Below are 22,552 nucleotides of genomic sequence, written 5' to 3' on the forward strand. Positions count from 1 at the left end.
GAATGTTGTGTGCCTTGGGCACTTTTTGTGGTTGATGTGGGCTTTGTGCGCTTTTATGGTTGATGTGTGCCTTGTGCACTTTCGTGGTTGATGTGTGCCTTGTGCACTTTTGTGGTTGATGTGTGCCTTGTGCACTTTTGTAGTTGATGTGTGCCTTGTGCACTTTTGTGGTTGATGTGGGCTTTGTGCGCTTTTGTGGTTGATGTGGGCATTGTGCGCTTTTGTGGTTGTTGTAGGCCTTCTGCAGTTTTGTGGTTGTTGTGTTCCTTGTGCGCTTTTGTAAATGTTGTGTGCCTTGGGCACTTTTTGTGGTTGTTGTATGCTTTGTGCGCTTTTATGGTTGTTGTGTGCCTTGTGCACTTTTGCAGTTGATGTGTGCCTTGGACACTTTTGTGGTTGACGTGTGCCTTAAACACTTTTGTGGTTGATGTGGGCTTTGTGCACATTTGTGGTTGATGTATGCATTGTGCACTTTTGTGGTTGATGTGTGCATTATGCACTTTTGTGGTTGATGTGTGCATTGTGCACTTTTGTGGTTGATGTGTGCATTGTGCATTTTTGTGGATGATGTGTGCATTGTGCACTTTTGTGGTTGATGTGTGCCTTGGACACTTTTTGTGGTTGATGTGTGCCTTGGGCACTTTTTGTGGTTGATGTGGGCTTTGTGCACTTTTAGGGTTGTTGTTTGCCTTGTGCACTTCTGTGGTTAATGTGTGTCTTGGGCACTTTTGTGGTTGTTGAGTGCCTTGGGCACTGTTGTGGGCTTTGTGCGCTTTTGTGGTTGTTGTGTGCCTTGTGCACTTTTGTGGTTGATGTGGGCTTTGTGCACTTTTGTGGTTGATGTGGGCTTTGTGCACTTTTGTGGGTGTTGTGTGTCTTGGGCACTTTTGTGGTTGTCGTGTGCCTTGGGCACTTTGTGTGGTTGATGTGTGCCTTGTGCACTTTGTGTGGTTGATGTGTGCCTTGTGCACTTTTGTGGGTGTTGTGTGCCTTGGGAACTTTTGTGGTTGATGTGGGTGGGCTTTGTGCACGTTTGTGGTTGTTGTGTGCCTTGGGCACTTTTGTGGTTGATGTGGCTGGGCTTTGTGCACGTTTATGGTTGTTGTGTGCCTTGGGCACTTTTGTGGTTGATGTGGCTGGGCTTTGTGCACGTTTATGGTTGTTGTGTGCCTTGGGCACTTTTGTGGTTGATGTGGCTGGGCTTTGTGCACTTTTGCGGTTGTTGTGTGCCTTGGGCACTTTTTGTGGTTGATGTGGCTGGGCTTTGTGCACGTTTATGGTTGTTGTGTGCCTTGGGCACTTTTTGTGGTTGATGTGGGTGGGCTTTGTGCACGTTTGTGGTTGTTGTGTGCCTTGGGCACTTTTTGTGGTTGATGTGGGTGGGCTTTGTGCACGTTTGTGGTTGTTGTGTGCCTTGGGCACTTTTTGTGGTTGTTGTGGGTGGGCTTTGTGCACGTTTATGGTTGTTGTGTGCCTTGGGCACTTTTTGTGGTTGATGTGGCTGGGCTTTGTGCACGTTTATGGTTTTTGTGTGCCTTGGGCACTTTTTGTGGTTGATGTGGGTGGGCTTTGTGCACGTTTGTGGTTGTTGTGTGCCTTGGGCACTTTTTGTGGTTGATGTGGGTGGGCCTTGTGCACGTTTATGGTTGTTGTGTGCCTTGGGCACTTTTTGTGGTTGATGTGGCTGGGCTTTGTGCACGTTTATGGTTGTTGTGTGCCTTGGGCACTTTTTGTGGTTGATGTGGGTGGGCTTTGTGCACGTTTGTGGTTGTTGTGTGCCTTGGGCACTTTTTGTGGTTGATGTGGGTGGGCTTTGTGCACGTTTATGGTTGTTGTGTGCCTTGGGCACTTTTTGTGGTTGATGTGGGTGGGCTTTGTGCACTTTTGTGGGTGTTGTGTGTCTTGGGCACTTTTGTGGTTGTCGTGTGCCTTGGGCACTTTGTGTGGTTGATGTGTGCCTTATGCACTTTTTGTGGTTGATGTGTGCTTTGTGCACTTTTGTGGGTGTTGTGTGCCTTGGGCACTTTTGTGGGTGTTGTGTGTCTTGGGCACTTTTGTGGTTGTCGTGTGCCTTATGCACTTTGTGTGGTTGATGTGTGCCTTGTGCACTTTTGTGGGTGTTGTGTACCTTGGGCACTTTTGTGGTTGATGTGGGTGGGCTTTGTGCACGTTTGTGGTTGTTGTGTGCCTTGGGCACTTTTGTGGTTGATGTGGCTGGGCTTTGTGCACGTTTGTGGTTGTTGTGTGCCTTGGGCACTTTTGTGGTTGATGTGCGTGGGCTTTGTGCACGTTTGTGGTTGATGTGTCTTGTACACTCTTGTCGATACAATGCATTTTGTGGCCGTGGTGCATTTTATGTGCTTTTACCATTGAGGACCTTTTTGTGTGCTTCAATGGCCGAAGTGCAAATTTCTCCTTATTTGCTCAAGGTGCGTTTTGTGGTCAAGATGGTTTTTATTGTCAAGATCGATTTGGAGGTTGAGGTGCATTTTGTGCAATTATGTGGTTGAGGTAGGAAAAATCAGAAATCTGAGAAAACATTTCAGGTTGTGCAGTTGACGAGTCCTGTATTCCCATCATACCTGTGCACTCCGCTGTTACAAACGATCACATGGCAAGCCCCAAGGCGGTCACACAGCTCTGCGGTCACGGAGAGAAGACCGGCCCCCGAGTTCGTCGTACCAGTCGTAGCATTCCCTGGTGAAGAGGTCCCCTCAGGCCAATGCGTGTGCTGGTCTTTACGATCTAAGAGCACCTCTGTGATGTGACTCAGCTCATCCAAGGCACCGAGTGGCCGTAACAACTGCTTGAAGAAAGGATCATCACAAACTTGATATTGGAATTGCGACCAAAGTACCAGCATTCAACATTAAAATGAAATAGCTGTACTTGCTAGGGTGTCCCACAATTCTCTTTATCTCCATGGTAATAAATTTATATTTTTTGTTCCGGGTGAATTGGGGTAAGGGTTTTGAAGATGACGTAATATATGAGTGAGCAGAGCCCCTTTACTTTACCCCTTCACAATTTTTCCCCGCCAATGGAAACAAAGTTCCACATTCTCTTCAATCCCATTCTTCCCTCCAGGTCTTCAAGATATCTGTTCACCACCGTCTCAAGTCACCCCCATCCACAACCACAAGCATGATCTTTTCTACACCCGTTTAACCCCTGGCGTTTCCCCTTACCCCTCATCTTTACCAGCATCCCTTGTTTGTCCGTCCCCATCAATTTTCCCCCTTCTCCTGCTGTTCCTTTTGTTATGTTGCGTCCTGATCCTTTCTGTGTTCTAGCTCTCCCACAATGACTATGTATCCAAAAAAAAAGAAAAAAAGCATTTTGTGATGAGTATTTCGGTAGATGAAAGTAATCAGACTGGCAAACACCATGAGCAAATTATTTGACATTTTTAAAGCCAGATTTCACAATAAATCTACAAAAAGATGTAAAAAATAAGCGTAAAGCTCATAATGAAGTCCGTGCATTTGTTTTATTCTGCTCACATTATTCTAGCACAAGGTTCAGGGGTACAGAGACTTATGGGATACCATGTATTCAAATTAAATTGTTTATTTATTTGACACTTATACTCACTTTATCAACCATGACCACTTCTGCTGTTGGTTCCGAAGGCAGTTTCGCTTTATCCAGGTAGAAAGACCTGAATGGAATGAAAGAGCCAAAATGAATCATACATCGCTGCACGCTGACCCTCGACCCATCAGGTGTGCCACCTTGCACCATTGCGACACCCACAAAAACCACTACCGATTCTTAAATGACATGATGGTTTACGTACGGGCTTTTCTTGTTCTCCTAAGACCCAAGTGATATATATATATATATATAATCCTCTCTCACTTCTGGTTAAAGTCAGGGTATTTATCACAAGTTTTATTTTGACCATTTTATCCTGCTGACAAGGCCATGAACAAACTTTTCACCCAGAGATTGTGTTTATGTGAAATTATGAAAACGTGACCGTTGCGCGTTGCATACGACCTCTTTTGGGTGGTGGTCCATGGTAATGTCCTGTGGAGATCTCTCTCCATCCCTGTTACTTTACATTTTCTCCCCTGTCCTCACATGTTCTGCTCCACCTTATCTCACCTCCTTTTCTCTCTCTCACTCTCCTTTTGAGTCAATGAATGACTGAATGAATGAATCAATGATTCAATTTGAATCAATGAATGATGACTGATTTGATTTTTTTTTTTTCTATTTTTTTTTGATTGATTTTTTAAAAATTGTTTTTGATTTTTGATTTTGATTTTTTGGATTTTGATATTCAATTAATGATTTGAGTCAATGAATGAATGAGTCAATGAATGGCTTGTGAGTCAAAGGCCCGGAATGACAATCGAGGTGCTGGTGATACATGAATGAGCAAATATGGTATGCTATTGATGTACATCTTATTAAATATGAAGACAATTAACTGATATGCAACTTCCCTATCAAAAAGGAAAAGTTAAATTTCTTCACCTATGACGTAACACGAGTGAAATAACCCACAGAACCCTATAAAATATTTACCATTTCCAGAGTTGAACTCTCCATTTAAAGTTTTTCACAAAGCACCAACATGAAGTTATTACCCTCGACAGAGGAGAGGGTATTGCATTTGAGTCCGTTTGTCTGTCTGTCTGTTTCTTTGTTTGTTTGTTTGTCTGTTTGTTTGTCCACACAGAATAAATATGATTTTCTCTGCAACCATTGGTCAGATTGACAGGACATTTTCACCATAGGTGCACCTCCACCTGTAGAATTTTTAATGATAATTATGACGTCATACGTCACGTGGTTCGTCCGCCATCTTGGAAAAACCGAAAAAGTTGCACCTCTATATCTCCAAAAGCGCTGAATAGAAAAAAATTGAGACATGGCTCATTGTAAAGAACTCTCCATGGGGAATAAAATAGGTTAATGATGATGTCATTGGTGCCTCCATTATGACGTCATAATTCGATAAGTACAAAACTTCATCCTATCAAGATGAAATTTCTTGAGCGTCATGTAGGCATAAATTGGTGGAGAAATAAAATAATGATGACGTCATCCATCACGTGGTTCGGCCGCCATATCTTACTATAATTCACTAAATGTCCTTCCGTCTGTCTGTCTGTCTGTCTGTCTGTCCGTCCGTCCATCCGTTCGAAGGTACCACAAAAACGACTGAATCGATTGCAACGATATTTTGGGTGGCTAATCCTGGGATCCCCTGGAGTAAAATAGGCTATATTGTTTTTTGAATTTCAGCTTTAGTCTCCAGCATTCTCAAGTTTGGATTCCCGCATATCATTCGCGTTCGCATGACGTTCATTGTGACGATGTTTTCATTGTGACGATTTTGTTTTCCCGGGTGCCGCACAAATGGCTGCACGGTTGCACCGATCGGACTCGGTGACCTCGGACAAAGACCTTTTATAAGGACATGGGTTGAATCCCTGCTTGAGAGAATTCCATCCCCCTCCCCGCCATCACGGCCATCTCTCCAACTCACAATCCCACGAGATATGTGGAAAGGACGACCCAAAACCAATATAAACATCATTAAACATCATTCGTATGTAAACATCATTAAAAGTAAATAATGACCTCGGCCAAAGTTCAAACGACGTTTAATCTCTACATGAGAGAATTCCACATAGCTATTTGGGCGGTGTATACGCTAACAGTCTCCATCGATCTTTCCAAGGCCGTAACACCTATCGGCTCAAAATCCTTTTAATTGTTGATTTGGTAGTTTCTACAATCATTTGGTAGTTTTACGCTTTGGTAGTTCACAAACTCTGCCTCAAGAAGGGAGCTCCGATCATGCTGCTGTGAAACTTTGACCCTAAAAATGGCCAATGCAATGGGAGTCGTTACATCGTGGACAACCTGATGCCGAATCTCATCGATGCGTCACTAGCTACTGGGCCTCATGCTGGAAACAAGATCTTCATACCGAGGATTCCAATCATTCCATCCGAAAACCTGTTCCCCTTCCAGATGCAGCGAAAACAATTCCCTGTCCGACTCTGCTTTGCAATGACCAGTAACAAGGCTCAAGGTCAGACATTATAAAAGGTAGGCATGTACCTAAAGCCAGATTTCTTCAGCCATGGACAGCCTTATGTCGCCATGAGTCGGGTTGGCAGCAGCGACAATATAAAAATGTTTGCCAAGAACTTCAAAGGGAGAAAAGGAACTTTTATCAGCAATGTCGTCTATCCTGAAGTTCTAAGTTGAAGAAGAGGTACAAAATCATTCCATTTTTTTCCCTAAAGAAAGGCCTACGGTTGATATCACGATTTGAAACACGATGGAATAATTTTTACCGATATGAACAGTGATGTGGCTTTTATTGAAATTCTAAAGATACTGTTTAGATTTTGATGATTTACGTGTGATATGATTTAACGGATGTTTATATGAATCGTTTAAAATAAAAAAAAGCCTTCAATTTCTGATATTTTACCTTTTCGGTTGGGCCTCCCAATTGAAGCTCTCCCATAGGCCGGGTACCATTGCTAGTTTGTTTTAACACAAAAGCCAAAAAAACCACTGAAAATACATCCTGGCGAGGGTTTGCAATCTCTGATTACTCTTTTTCTTGTTATTATTGCATTCCATAAATAAACAAACAAAAATTAAAACACCAGAATGTGCACACATCTGCAGAGCCGGTACGTGGATGTTTCAAAGCTCTGATTGTTATCGAAACTTGCAGTGTTACCTCGCACAATACATATGTACACTCTCCACCATAAAAACCGAACACGGGATTGTTGTTAATGCGACTTATTTATGTGACGTCATGGGACACAGATGAGGTACGAACCTCTGACAGAGATAAATGCTGAATAATTACACGTCCACGTTGTGGGGAATGTTTTCACATACGGATCCAATGTGGAAGTAGTAATCTCAAAACCGGGTACGTCCACCTCCGGTAACAATGACTGCATTGGACCCTCGGCACATTGATCATGTGAGCACTCCAATCTGAGCCTGGAGAATGCCATTCCACACCCGAATCAGCTCCTGTTTCACCTCATTGAGGATCTGGGGCTATCTTGGCAAGGTTTGAAAGTGCCGATCAATGATATCCCAGAATTATTTAATTGGATTTAAATCTGGCGAATGGCAGGCCACAGTGTCATGGCATTAACCTTGGCATTGATAAGAACGTTCCTTGTTCTTATGGCCTTGTGAGCAGGAGCATTATCATATCTAAAGATGATTCCTAGACCATGCTGTTGAATGGTAGGCAAACACTTGGTGCTGTAAGATCTCGTTGATGTATCAATTTCCCGTTAGCTTGCCATTGATATATGGATCAAGTTGGTGGAAAATGTTTCTGCAATATTACCCACATCATGACACTTCCGCGTCCAAAACTTGCAGCTTCCTGGACACCGACCGGGGCTTATCGCTCATTGCGGCTTCACGGCCATCATGCCTTTCAAGGAGAAACCTGGATTCATCTCTGAAAATAACAGTCGCCCCATTGCCTCTGGGTCCATCAGGCATGTTGACTTGATCACTGCAAGCCTGCTTGGATGTATCACGGTGTAAGTCTTAGAAGCTGAATAGGATGATGGGCATGGATCCCTGCATCACAGAGATGCCTCACACGGTGTTGACACTTATACTGCGAGGTCCATGGGGTGTGTTGTTAGTACTCTGGAAAGATTGAAACCAACTGCGTGGATGACTCATGTAAATGTGCCACTCCTGAGCCGGAGTCGATATCCTGGGACATGCACTTCTTAGCACATCTCTTGTTGCTTCAGTGACTGATAACATCGTCTGAGGTCATAAACATTTCCTCTCCTCACATCAAAGATTCATGCAACATGGCTAATGAAAGACACTGCTCGACTGTGTCCAATGATATGATTCCTCTAAATTTCTGACATACTTGGCATTTTTATGGATTGCTAAGGAATGTAATCAGTGTGGTTTGAATGATCCACAGGCTGGTGTCAAGGAAAGATTGTTGGATTTTGGTCAGAATGTCTTGTGTGGCCTGAAAAACATAAGGGTGCATGGGTTCCATGTGCTTAATGATTATTGCATGAGGCATGCATGGAAATATAACCTCCGTCCACTTCCGGTGGTGGAGCAAACTAGAACAGCACTCGGAAGAGCGTATATCTCCGCCAGGCTGAAGAGTTTACATTTTGCATCCCACTGATAGGCCGGATCTACATCTGGACCTGAACCAAAATCAAATCGGCTTGTTCTTTTCACCAAACCAACTCATCCACCCAGTTTTGTCATAACCTGTCCACACATTTTTTGAGATATCATGCTCTCCATCATTTTTGGCCCTATCTCTCAATGATGAAGTATCATTAAAAAATTTATAGTATTCGGATCCGGATCTTCACCAAAATTCTAATCATTTTGTCATTGTCGCACACCCAACCTCTCTACCAAATTTCAACCACAACTTTTTGTGTTATCCTGTTTACAGTCAGACAAACAGACAGACAGGAGTGAAAATATAACTTCCATCCACCTTCGGTGGCGGAGGTAACAAGATCGGCAGTCGGTAGAGCGCATACATCTGACGGGATGAACAGTTTACATTTTGTATCCCACAATAGGCTGGATCTGGATCCGGACCTCCATAATCAAATCGGCTTATTCTTGTCACCTAACTCATCCATCTAGTTTTGTCATAACCCATACACAACTTTTTGAAATATGCTATATATCGTTTTGGCCCCATCTCTCAATGGTGAAGAATCACTTTTAAAAAACAAACTCTCGTGTCCTGATCCAGATCCAGATCTTCACCAAAATCGAATCATTTTGGCCGAGTCACACAACCAACCTGTCCACTAAATTTCGTCTGAATCAGACCAAAACTTTTTGAGATATCATGTTCACAGACAAACAGACAACCAAACAAACAGACGGACAGATAAACAGACAGACAAACAGACAGGGGTGAAAACATAACCTCCTTCCACATCACATTGGCAGAGGTAATTACGTTATGTGGAAACTTGAAATTAAGAATTCTGTATATTCCTTGTATGCTGTAAGTTTTTCAACAATTACATTATCAATTCTTCATGTTTGGTTATTCCATTGTGGGAGTGTATTACTCTCACCTTGTGCATACAAATAAGCTTCTGAATGCTTGCTTGAGAAATGAGCCAAGCTTACTGAAATGGGGCTGAGCTTTCCAGGCTAAGTACATTTGTTTTTCATGCAAACAGGCGGAGAGAATCAGATTTCAAATTTTAGAAGTACTGTACATGAAGATACAGTGCCTTCAGAAAGTATTCACACCCCTTTACTTTTTTCACATTTTGCTGTGATTGCCTGAGTTGTTTCAAATTTTGCATGAATTTCAAATGGATTAAATTGAGATTTTTTTTTTTGTCAATGACATACATGTCCCATAATATAATGGCAAAGTGGAATTTTTTTAGAGAATTTATTTTTACAAAATAATTAAAAAAGAAAAGCTGAAATGTCTTCAGCTCAGGTGCATCCAATTTACTTTGATCATCCTGAGATGTTTCTACAACTTGATGGCCAATTCAATTGTGAAAAGCCCACCTGTGGCCAATTCAATTGATTGTACATGATTTAGAAAGAAACACACCTTTCTATATAAGGTCCCAGAGTTGACAGAACATGTCAGAGCAGAAACTCTATCATGAAGTCCAAGGAACTGTCTGTAGAAATCCGAGATAGAATTGTGAGGAGGGATAGATCTGGGGAAGGGTATAAAACAATTTCTAGAGTGGTGAGAGTTCCCAAGAGCACAGTGAGCTCAATTATTAGGAAATGGAAAGAATATGGAACTATCCAGACTCTTCCCAGAGCTGGCCATCCCACCAAAGTGAGCAAACGGGCAAGAAGGACCTTGGTCATGGAAGGGACGAAGAACCCAATGACCACTATGACAGAACTACGGAGTTCCCTGGCTAAGAGGGGAGAACCTACCGGAAGGACAACAGTCTCTGCAGCACTTCACAAATGTTGTCTTTATTGGAGAGTGGCCAGATGGAATATGGAAGCCACTCCTGAGAAAAATGCACATGACATAATGCCTGGAGTTTGGAAAAAGGCACGTGAAAAACTCTGATATCACGAGGCAAAAGATTCTCTGGTCTGGTGAGACGAAAATTTAACTCTTTGGCCTAAATGCAAAGCGCTACATCTGGCAGAAACTGAGCATAGCTCCTCACCCATCTAACACCATCTCTACCGTGAAACATGGTGGTGGTGACATCATGCTATTGGGATGCTTTTCAATGGCAGGGACTGGGAGACTTGTGGAGGGAGACTTCAGCAGCAGTGAATGTGTGTATAACGCGGTAAAATGAATGGAGCCAAATACAGGCAAATCGCTGAGGAGAACCTGCTTCAGAGTGCAAAAGACCTTAGACTGCGGTGAAGATTTACGTCCCACCAGGACAACGACCCCAAGAATACGGCCAAAGCAACACTGGAATAACTTCAGAACAAGAACGTGTGGAAGTCCTTGAGTTGCCCAGCCAAAGCCCAGACTTGAATCCCATTGAGAATCTGTGGAAAGACTTGAAGATTGCTGTTCGCCGATACTCCCCACCCAACTTGACAGAGCTTGAGCAAATCTGCAAGGAAGAATAGGAGAAACTCTCCAAATCTAGATGTGGAAAGTCGATACAGACATACCCAAGAAGACACGAAGCTCTCATCACTGCCAAAGGTACTTCTACGAAGTATTGACTCAGGGGGTTGCATACTTATGTAAATTAGATCTTCCTGTCTCTCATTTTAAATTATTTTGTAAAAAGTTTAAAAAAAAAAATCAACTTTGACATTATGGGATATTATGTGTAGTGACAGTGACAAAATAATCTTAATTTAATTCATTTTAAATTCAGGCTGTAACACAACAAAATGTGAATAAGTCAAGGGGTGTGAGTACTTTCTGAAGGCACTGTGCATCACATGATTGGTATGTTTTAATCTCCTCTTTACCTTTTTCAGTATTGACATGAAAGGGGATGGCAGGATAGTTCAGGGCTAGCATGCTTACTTCTGAATCTGTCTAGTCCAGTTATGTCTTTCTGAAGGAATCGGGCCCGACTAAATTATGTCAGCCTGGTGTATTGCAGACGTATGTGTAGTGTTGCCTTAATAGTTAAGGTGGCTGGCTTAAAATGTTAGTGTCTTGAGTGCAAGCCCCTGTCGTGCTGTTAAATAACATTAAGTGGGTTGACACAGCCTGTCATCTTTCTGAGGTCGACAAAATGAGTACCTGCTTACTGGAAACAGGGGACATTGCATCAGCAGCAGCACAGCCGTGCTTCCAGCAATGATGAAACCACAGGCTGCATTCAAAATAATAATAATTGCAGGCATGGTGGTGTTAAGTATCCAATATGCTCGCTAGTGGACCTTAAAAACCCCATGGTATGTTTTGTAAAGAGTAGGCTATTGTGTGCAGGTGTCTGATCCAAAGTTCAAATTATTACTCAAAAGTCTAAACTATGGCGATAATGCATTATCAGCATAGCTACAGTACAGGCAGCCATGCACAATAACATATTATGACATTGCATAACATTTTTACGATTTAATCTTTTGTCATGAAATTTTCAACAAACCTTTATTATGAGAATATGGAGAGGACAAATTAAAAAATTCGAATAAAAAATTTTAAGCTGTTTTCGTCAAGATTAGTTTGAGTACAAAGCGTGCACTGACGGGCTTTGCATTTTGCTTTCGAGTTATTTCCTGCATTTGTTTTTGGTATACAAGATCGAGGCTCATAAAAGAGCTAAAAATGAAAAAAAGATTTCAAATGAGTGGTTCAATTTAATCTGCACTAAATGCAGAGTAATGTATATGGATGAGTTCATGCTAAATTATCAATGCAAGGTCGCTCTTTGAAACAATCTCACTCAAAATTAATGACTGCGCTACATTTTATGCAGTAGCAGGCAGACTGTGTCAATAGTTTTCAAGCATTTCAAATATAACTGTTAAATGTGAAAGTGCAGGTTAATTTGATGCGTCACATCATTGGCACAAAATCCGTGAGGACAAACGACAGCACCAGTGGTTCACTGTCCTCGTGTAAAATCCCACCTTACCTGAGACTGTGATAAAAGGCCCGCACTTTGTCATAAGAACACGAGTTTATGTTGTGCTGGATTTCAATTGGAGAGAGGCTGCCATGACAGCTCGGTACACTCGTCTGTTCGAGGGCTGTGCACGACAAAACAAATGATGGATTGAGCATGTGGGTTATATAACGAGGCAAATGTGGGTATGTCCTGTATTAACATGCACAAGTGCACACAATTGCACACAATTGCACAGACACACACATGCATACGCACGCACATGCACAATATACAGTGCCTTCAGAAAGTATTCACACCCCTTGACTTTTTCACATTTTGTTGTGTTAAAGCCTTAAAGTTAAAGTGTTGTGTTAAAGTTCTTTGTTTGTTTAAATGGTCTAAATTAAGAATTTTTGTTACTGATCTACAAATAATACAGCAAAATGTCAAAGCAGAATTTTTTCGACAATTTTTTTACAAATTAATTTAAAAGGAAAAGCTAAAATATCTTGAGTCAACAGGTGTTCAACCTCTTTGCTATGACACTCAAAATTGAGCTCAGGTGCATCCAATTTCCTTTGATCATCCTTGATTGTCTCTACAACTTGATTGGAGTCCACTTGTGGCCAATTCAATCAATGAAAATGCCTGCTTCAGAGTGAAAAAGGCCTTAGGCTGCGGAGAAGATTTATGTTCCGACAGGACAATGATCCCAAGTATAAAGCCAAAGCAACACTGGAATGGCTTCAGAACAATAACGTCCTTGAGTGGCCCAGCCAAAGCCCAGACTTGAATCCCATTGAGAATCTGTGGAAAGACTTGAAGATTTCTGTTCACCGATGCTCCCCATGTTTTAAACGCTTCCCAGTGTGTACCCTGGATAATAATAGGTACGCCGTATCCCTGCGTGTCGTAGGAGGCGACTAAGAGGGTTGGCGTCAGGAAGGGCATCCGGCCATGGAAAAAACATTGCCTCAAAAAGAGAACCATGACAATTACAACTACATGTGGGCAGGGTACAGCCCGAAGTGGAGATCGGTTTCTGAGGTTTGGGACATGGAATGTAGGGACAATGACAGGGAGATCAGGAGAAGTGGTGGAAGTATTGGTCAGAAGAAGAGTGGACATATGTTGTGTGCAAGAGACGAGATGGAAGGGAAGTGGTGTGAGAATGGTGAAGGGTAGGCAGGGACAGAAATACAAGTTTGTGTGGCAAGGGTGCCTGGAGGGCATGAATGGTGTTGGTGTCCTGTTTTCTGAGGAGTTTGTAGACAGTGTGGTGAGTGTGACTAGAGTGAGTGATAGGTTGATGATGGTGAAAATGATGATTGGAAAGCTCTTGGTGAACGTCATCTCGGGATATGCTCCACAGGTTGGTCGGAGCGATGAAGAGAAGGACAAGTTCTGGTGTGCGATAGAGAAGCTGATGGAAAACGTGAAAGATGAGGAAGTTGTTGTGGTAGGAGGAGACCTAAATGGACATGTGGGAAGGAGTATGGATGGTTTTGACGGAGTTCATGGGGGTTACGGATATGGTGTGAGAAATGGAGAAGGTGAAAGGATTTTGGAGTTTGCTGATGGAGCTGATTTGTTGATTTGTAATACTCAGTTCCAGAAAGAGGATAATAAGCTTGTTACATACACGTCAGGTGGGTCGACGACAACCGTTGACTACCTGATGGTGCATAGGCGAGATAGGGGGCACCTCCGAGACACAAAGGTGATCCCGGGGGAGGAGGCTGTTTCACAGCACCACTTGGTTGTCTGCGACGTAAGGGTGAAAGGTGCGAGGAGAGCTCGGCGGGTGAAGTACCAACCGAGAATGAAGGTGTGGAGGTTGAAAGAGGTGACAGTAAGGGAGGCATTAAAAGAGAGGCTGAGTAGGGTCGAGGATGATGTGGTTGAGCTTGAAAGTGGTTGGATGTCAATGAAAGCTAGTCTGTTGGGAGCCGTTGGTGAGGTATGTGGATGGACAAAAGGACCACCGAGGCACTCGGAAACATGGTGGTGGGATGATGAAGTTGGAAAGAGGATTGACGAGAAGAGGAAGAAGTTCAAGGAGTGGCAGAAGGCGAAGGGTACGGGAGCAGAAACAGCAGAGCATGAAAGTTATAAGGCAGCCAGGAAGGCTGCAAAGAAAGAGGTAGCAAAGGCGCAGGAGGCATGTAGGAAAATGTTCGGAGAACGCTTGGATTCGGAAGAGGGTCAGAGAGCGGTATTCAGGATTGCAAAGCAGATAGCGAAAGAGAGGTGTGATGTGATGGGGGTGAGCTGCTTGAAGGATGAAGTGGGACAAATCGTTGTCGACCCAGATGGAATTAAAGGAAGATGGAAAAGATATATGGAAATGCTGTTGAATACAGAGAATGAATGGGATGGCAACATAGAGAGTAACCCAGTTTTAGGACCGGCAGAGAAGATAACTGAGAAGGAAGTTGAGGAAGCGATAAAAGCAATGAAGGGTAGAAAAGCGGGAGGGCCGACGGGAGTTGTGGGAGATATGTTGAAGGCAGCAGGAAGTTGGGGTGTGAAGAGAATGACAGAGATCTGTAATCTGGTGGTGAAAGAAGGCCGCATTCCAGTGTATTGGGAACTGAGTACCCTCGTCCCTCTATACAAGGGGAAAGGTGACCCTCTGGAGTGTGGCTCGTACCGAGCGATAAAGTTATTGGAGCATGGAATGAAGGTATTGGAAAGGGTGTTGGAGAGGAGGATAAGGAAGAAAGTGAAGATCGACGAAATGCAGTTTGGATTTATGCCAGGAAGAGGAACGACAGATGCGCTTTTCATTGTGAGGCAGTTGCAGGAGAAGTACATGGAGAAGAGGAAGAAGTTGTTTCTTGGGTTTGTTGATCTGGAGAAAGCATTCGATCGGGTTCCACGCAAAGTATTGACATGGGCATTGAGGAAGTTAGGAGTGGAGGAATGGTTGATCAGAGTAGTGATGGCAATGTACAAAAGAGCGCGCACATCTGTAAGGACGAAGGACGGGAACAGTGGTGAGTTTGAGGTGAAGGTGGGAGTGCATCAGGGGTCGGTACTAAGTCCACTACTATTTGTAGCTGTGATGGAGGTGCTGGCTAAGAACGTAAAGGAGGGTTTACCGTGGGAGTTGTTGTATGCAGATGATCTGGTGTTGATTGCGGAAAGTATGGATGGACTGAAGGAAAAGATGAACACGTGGAAGGAATGTATGGAGACAAAAGGTCTGAAGGTGAATATTGGAAAGACGAAGGTGATGGCAAGTGGTAAAGCATGTGGGGAGGTGGAAAGAACTGGGAAGTGGCCCTGTGCTGTGTGTAGGAAGGGTGTCGGAGTGAACTCCATTCAGTGTACAATGTGCGCTGAGTGGGTTCATCAAAAATGTAGTGGTCTGAGAGGGTCATTAACCAGTGTGGCAGCTACATTCAAATGTAAGGTGTGCACAGAGGGAGCTGCAGATGGAGGAAATGTTGAGTTGGATCTTGGAGACGGTGTGAAGCTGGAAGGTGTGAAAACATTTTGCTACCTCGGAGACATGCTGAATGGAGAAGGTGGATCAGACTCGGCAACGGTTGCTCGAGTGAGATGTGCATGGAAGAAGTTTCGGGAATTGAGTGGCGTGCTGATGATGAGGGGAGTGTCGTTGAAGCTGAAGGGAAAGGTGTATGCTGCATGTGTGAGAAGTGTTATGATTTATGGGAGCGAGACATGGGTAATGAACGTAGAGCAGCAACGAAGGTTGGAAAGGGTGGAAATGCGAATGGTTCGACGGATGTGCGGAGTATCGTTGAGAGAGAGGAAGACAAATGATGAATTGCGAAAGATGATGGGAATAGAGCCTGTGATTGATGCTGTGAAGAGGAACAGGTTGAGATGGTTTGGTCATGTGTTGAGGAAGGATGAAAGTGACTGGTTGAGAAGAGTGATGGAAATGAATGTAGAAGGAAGTAGAAGACGGGGAAGACCGAGAAAGACTTGGCTAAAGATGGTGGAAGAAGAAATGCGGGCAAGGGGGTTAAACAAGGAGAGATGCAGAAAATAGGGCAAAATGGAGAATATTGTCATGGGGACCGCAAGGCTAACCCCCGCTCTAGCAGGGAAAATGGCCTTTTAAAATGCATGTTGTTGTTGTTGTTGTGATGCTCCCCATCCAACTTGACAGAGCTTGAGCAAATCTGCAAGGAAGAATGGGAGAAACTCCCCAAATCCAGATGTGCAAAGCTGATACAGACATACCAAGAAGACTCAAAGCTGTAATCACTGTCAAAGGCGCTTCTATAAACTAATGACTCAGGGGGTTGAATACTTATGTAATTTAGATATTTTGGAATTAAATTTTTTTTTTTTTTGAAAGAATTCGAAAAAAACATTCCGCTTTGACATTATGGAATATTATGTGTACATCAGTGACAAAAAAATTTCAATATAATCTATTTTAAATTCAGGCTGTAACACAACAAAATGTGAAAAAGTCAAGGGGTGTGAATACTTTCTGAAGGCACTAATAATAATGGACACCCATACACTTGGAGCTTCACGGCGTTCACTACAACTCAATAAACGTTTCAAGGCTAGAAACATTTGTAAAACGAGAAACGTTTGTAGTTTGTTCATGGTGTCATTGATAACTCGACTCATCTTTGACGAAGACACTGTGAGATCTAAAATTCCACCAGCTAATGCGAGCAGATGGGACACCCAGTTTAACTCCATCCGTGGGTGGAGGTTAGTTCAGAGGTATTGACATTGACATCTCATCCTGCATGTGAATCATCAGGATGACAGTTTATAGCTGGGCAGAGTCTAACCCAGGCTTGACAGCTCAGAGGTGAGTGGGCACGCCTCTAGGCTATCGTAGCTGCCACACATTCAATAAGTCATGAGAATCATTATACTTTTGCAATGCTAGCCTCTATACATGTAAAAGCCAAAATAATTAAGTATAAGCTCATTAGCTATAAATGGCAATGCAAAATATAAAGAGGTAATATGAGATGTTTAGGGATCAATTGGTCAATGGACACATTTTTGTCGAAAGTAAGATCAGAACTAGACTCCAAAATGAAAATAAAATAATTCATTTTATCATTTCTAAAAACATGGGTAATGATTTATGGGAGCGAGACACAGGTAATGAACGTAGAGCAGCAACGAAGGCTGGAAAGGGTGGAAATGTGAATGGTTCGGTGGATGTGCGGAGTATCGTTGAGAGAGAGGAAGACAAATGATGAATTGCGAATGAGAAGAGTGATGGAAATGAATGTGGAAGGAAGTAGAGGACGGGGAAGACCGAGAAAGACTTGGCTGAAGATGGTCGAAGAAGAAATGCGGGCAAGGGGGGTAAACAAGGAGAGATGCAGAAAATAGGGCAAAATGGAGAAGATTGTCATGGGGACCGCAAGGCTAACCCCCGCTCTAGCAGGGAAAATGGCCTTAAAATGTCTGTTGTGTGTGTGTTGTATTTCTAAAAACAATTTGATGGACTGCTTTCCAATAAGCCAGCATTGGAAGTGCTTCATTCCCAGGTTCTTTCCAATTTTTGCTCATTGGAGAATTCATTACACTTTGTTCCCCTCTGGTTCCCACAGTTCTTTAGATGTCACAGTGCGGTAAATCCCAGCCTGATGAGCTTTCAATGTAGAGAAAGGAGAGGCTTCAAGAATATTAACAGCGGGACACAAGCAGCTGTATCGATCAATGTCATTTCAGGTTTGGAAAGCTCATGATCTATTACGAGTTCATATTCCCAAATAGAACGCTAGAGGGCATCAGCATTCTCCTCAATCCATGGCCTACTCAAGCAAGTGTTCAAGAGACAGAGGTTTGAATCCAAACTTCAATCAAAATAATTAAATGTTTGAATCCGACTACTTTGCACTACCTTGTGCAAAACTGTCTCTGGTTTTGCTCAATGCACATTGAATTTTAGGAGACTTTCAACAATGTGTGACAATGTCAGCCAGGAAATTGAACAAAAATCCTGAAGTCTGTCCATCATTCCACGATGCGTTGACAGAACAAAGTATTAACTCGGCCTCAAAACACAAACCTTCCTGAATGCACTCCATTGACTTGTCAAAAACCTTCCCCACATGCTGTCCAGGATAAACATACCTCACTGTTTTCAGGCTAATGCAGACAAAACAACTGCAGAAACTCCAGTTACAACAGCCAACCAAGTGATTTATGCCAAACTAATGGACTGCAGCTCAGCCAGGATATGTTAAGGTTGGACAAATCAGCATTGACCGAGTAGGCAATGCCATCGAGATGGCCTCCTAACCGCAAACCACATATAAATAACATTGCAGTTGAAGTTCACGATAAAACAAATATGCTGGAAAAAACAATGCGGTAAGATCTTTTGTTTCTCAAAGGACAAAGCTACTCAAATAGATGGCATGTTTTGAACATTCACATGTGACCTTCTATAATCATGGTCCCAATGACACAAACACAAAACCTTCATGATTATGGTACCAGGAACCATGCAGTGCATGCCGGTTAAAACCGCATGGATCTGATCAACTCGATGGGCCTGCCCTGCCACACACCATCCTGTCTTTGGTCCACCAACAGATCTGGATTCGTAGGCAGAAAAATTACAACTAAAATAAGGAGAAAGTGGCAGGATTTCACTTTGTGCAATCTGAGCAGGACTGAAGGTTTGTTCCTACTTTTATTCCCAATGATTGTTCGAATGATTTTCTTTTCCTTTCAGTTGTCGGTCACAGTCTTCAGTCTTCTTTGGTATGCAGTTTGTCATTTAACAATCACTATGAAAGAGCCCATCCTTACGGGTGGAGAGGAAGAGGGAGCAGGAATTGGAGTAAGTGTAGCCGAGTTATTGTTGTAATAAGTGTAGCCGAGCCGAGTTATTGCAAAATGGAGAAGATTGTCATGGGGCCCACAAGCCTAACCCCCGCTCTAGCAGGGAAAATGGCCTTAAAATGCCTGTTGTTGTTGTTGTTGTTGTTGTTGTAGCGCTACTTTGAAACACACGAATAATCAAACAACAACTTCTGTCTCAGGAATTTGTTAGGGGTTAAAAGGGGTAGGTAAAAAAAGAAGGTAAGATTTGGGATAGAAAGGGTTTAAGGACAGGTTAAAGAAACAGAAGCTCGTATTTTTTAGTAAAGCCAATTGTACAGAGCCATCATGTGCAATCCAGGCTGGAGAAACATCCAGTAGATATTAAAAACGTGAGATTCACAATCACCATTTACAATGAAGTGAACTGTTGTTGTCGTCATCGCTGTCGAAATTGTTGTTGTCATCATCGCTGTTATTGTTGTTTGAGTGCTCCTTCCATATACTTTTATAATGTTTAATATTCCTTTGTTTATCATTCCATATACAAGTTGCAAAGTGTCTGTGTGTTTGTAGATTTGTGTGTTTTACAGCGGCACTCAAAGTCCTGCTTCCTCTTTCTCCCATTCTGCTTCTTGACTGAGGGGTTAAAGTTGCTGACTCGTCGGCTAGTGGATGCGGTGTGATCCCAGATAAAGCCAAAAACCAAACTTTATTTTTCTTGGGTGCGAAAAAGTGTTACACATGCCTGGACACAGCTCATTTAATATATGTGTAGAAATATATACATATGTACATACATACATACATATACATATATACACATACATACATACATACATATATATATATATGTGTGTATGTGTATGTGTATGTGTGTGTGTGTGTGTGTGTGTGTGTGTGTGTGTGTGTGTGTGTGTGTGTGTGTGTGTGTGTGTGTAGCCTGGTGTTGGCTTAGCGGTTAGGGCGCAGGCTTGGGATCTTGAGTTCGAATCCCGGTCGATCGCTGAATTAACGCCAAGGGGTTGACTCAGACTGTCATCCTTCCGTGGTCGACAAATTGAGTACCAGCTTGCTGGGATGGATGATCACGGTGTGTACCCCGATTTAGAATAGGTACACCGTATCCATGCGCATCTTAAGAGGCAACTAAGGGTTGGCGTCAGGAAGGGCATCCGGCCATAAAAACATTGCCTCAAACAGGGAACCATGATTGTCATGGGGCCCGCAAGGCTAACCACTGCTCTAGTGGGGAAAAATGGCCTCAAAACTATCATATATATATATATATATATATATATATATATATATATATATATATATATATATATATATATATACATACACACACACAGTCACGTGAAAAAGTAAGTACACCCATGTAAGGTTTTGACTTTTTCAACATATTTCAACATACAGCTATTTGATCTTCTTTTCAACAATATTGATAGGTAAAGGTGATATAATACAACAAACATCATGAAACATTTACATTTTGTAGTCCATTGTATAATTTAAATAAACATAAATGCAAATTTCGCAGATGGAAAAAGTAAGTACACCCTTGGCTCTATTAGGTGGTATTGTCCCCTTTGGCAGAAACAACCTCAAGTAGGCGTTTCTTATAACTGTCTACGAGTCTCTGACATCGACTGGGAGAAATTTTTGCCCACTCCTCCATGCAGAATTCTTTCAGCTGTGCGATGTTTGAGGGGTTTCTTGCATGCACAGCTCGTTTCAAATCCCCCCACAACATCTCGATGGGATTTAGATCCGGGCTTTGACTTGGCCATTCCAGAACCCTCCATTTCTTTATTTTCAGCCACTCCTTGGTGGATTTACTGGTATGTTTAGGGTCATCGTCATGTTGCAAGGTCCACCTTCGGTTGAGCTTCAACTTACCGACAGATGGCCTCACATTATCCTCAAGCACCCTCTGGTACAATGAAGAATTCATAGTGGATTATATGATGGTGAGCTGCCCAGGCCCTGATGCAGCAAAGCTGCCACAAACCATAATATTTCCACCACCATGCTTTACAGTTGGTATCAGGTTCTTGTAGTCAAATGCTGTCTTTGGTTTTCGCCAAACATGTCTTCTGGTACTGTGGCCAAATAGCTCTACCTTTGACTCATCTGTCCAGAGCACATTGTTCCAGAAGTGCTGGTCTTTGCCGAGGTGTTCATTGGCAAACTTTAGTCTTGCCCTGATGTTCTTTCTGGACAGCAAAGGTTTCCTCCTGGCACACCTCCCATGTAGATCAAATTTGTGCAGCCTCTTTCTAATGGTAGACCCGTGAACTTTGACATCAACAGTGGCAAGAGCTACCTGTAGGTCCCGTGATGACATTCTGGGGTTCTTCGAAACTTCTTTCAGCATCTTGCGTTCTGCTCTCGGGCTGAACTTGCTGGGGAGGCCTGGCCTGAACAAGTTGGCAGTTGTTTGGAATCTTCTCCACTTGTATATGATCTGCCAGACAGTCGAATGATTGATTTCAAATTGTTTGGAGATCTTTTTCAATCCCTTCCCAGACTCGTAGGCATCTATAACCTTCTTTCTGAAGGCCTCGGAGAGCTCTTTTGATGTAGGCATGGTGACGCCACGCACTTCAACAACAAAGAGCAAACCAAAGTAAATGTCTGTGGTTTAAAAAAGACAGGTTCCTCCAAGATCCTCTCTGACGATGTTCTAATCATTTGCACCTGAGCTGGTGCACCTGATTCTAATTTTAGGTATTTGAAGTAGTGATAAATGTAGGGGTGTACTAACTTTTTCCACATGCGAAATTTGCATTTATGTTTATTTAAATTATACAATGGAGTACAAAATGTAAATATTTCATGATATTTGTTATATTATATCACCTTTATCTATCAATATTGTTGAAATGAAGATCAAATAGCTGTATGTTGATATATGTTGAAAAAGTCAAAACTTTACATGGGGTGTACTTACTTTTTCATGTGACTGTGTGTGTGTGTGTGTATATATCTATCTATAATTCCAGTAATCTCTGTGTGTTTGTTTGTACGTTTGTACGTTTGTACGTTTGTACGTTTGTACGTTTGTTTGTCTGTGACCGCTGTTTCTCGACAACCACGGGTCCGATATACTTTAAACTTGCCAGGTATATTGCTGGGGACCCGAGGATGTGCCTTTTCAAGGTTTCATATTAATCGGACAATTACTTACCGAGCTATGTCCAAAAAACGATTCAACCAATCAGAGAGCAGCGAGCTATCGCGTGTGCCGAACGTGGCGGACACACTCTGCCTCGGATGGCACATTTGAGAGCGTATTCATTTATTTCACGTTTGCAAACTATGTTGGCGCTATGTTGGCGTTAAACTATGTTTTAAAACTAATAAAAACACCGGGGGGATTGTCACTGTACTCGCAAGCCGTTCGCCGTTCGCTTTGGCGTTGCGAATGGACCAAAACATTTCATGCACCAAACCATTTCATGTAAAGCGTTCGCCGTTCGCTTTGGCGTTGCGAATTTACCAAACCATTTCATGTAAATAGAGGGGGGGATATAATTTTAGATATAGATATAGTACGGGCATGCCCTAGTATATATAAAGATGATTACCTTGCAGTGGAAAGATGCCAAGATGAAATGCTGTCACAAAGCAGATGAAAAGTGAAGTTTCAAACTAGTTTTATCCTTTTTGGGGCTTGTCAGGGC

General features: G+C 42.7%; 1 protein-coding gene across 2 annotated transcripts in view; it reads right to left on the bottom strand.

The window, feature by feature from the left end:
• LOC137432600 (phosphatidylinositol 3,4,5-trisphosphate-dependent Rac exchanger 2 protein) overlaps positions 1-22,552 on the bottom strand; it is a 229,247-nt gene that overhangs the window by 23,327 nt on the left and 183,368 nt on the right. The window contains exons 35-37 of one of the 2 annotated variants that reach the window (XM_068124662.2): positions 12,099-12,213; positions 3,595-3,661; positions 2,583-2,803 (exon numbers count right to left, since the gene is read on the bottom strand). In XM_068124662.2, coding sequence (XP_067980763.2) covers positions 2,583-2,803; positions 3,595-3,661; positions 12,099-12,213 — 403 coding nt within the window. Of the gene's footprint in view, positions 1-2,582; positions 2,807-3,594; positions 3,662-12,098; positions 12,214-22,552 lie in introns of both variants that reach the window. The other variant, XM_068124661.2, reaches the window with a different exon arrangement.

Source organism: Myxine glutinosa, chromosome 8, assembly GCF_964187855.1.
Source record: "Myxine glutinosa chromosome 8, kmMyxGlut1.1, whole genome shotgun sequence".
In the NCBI taxonomy this organism is placed as follows: domain Eukaryota; kingdom Metazoa; phylum Chordata; class Myxini; order Myxiniformes; family Myxinidae; genus Myxine; species Myxine glutinosa.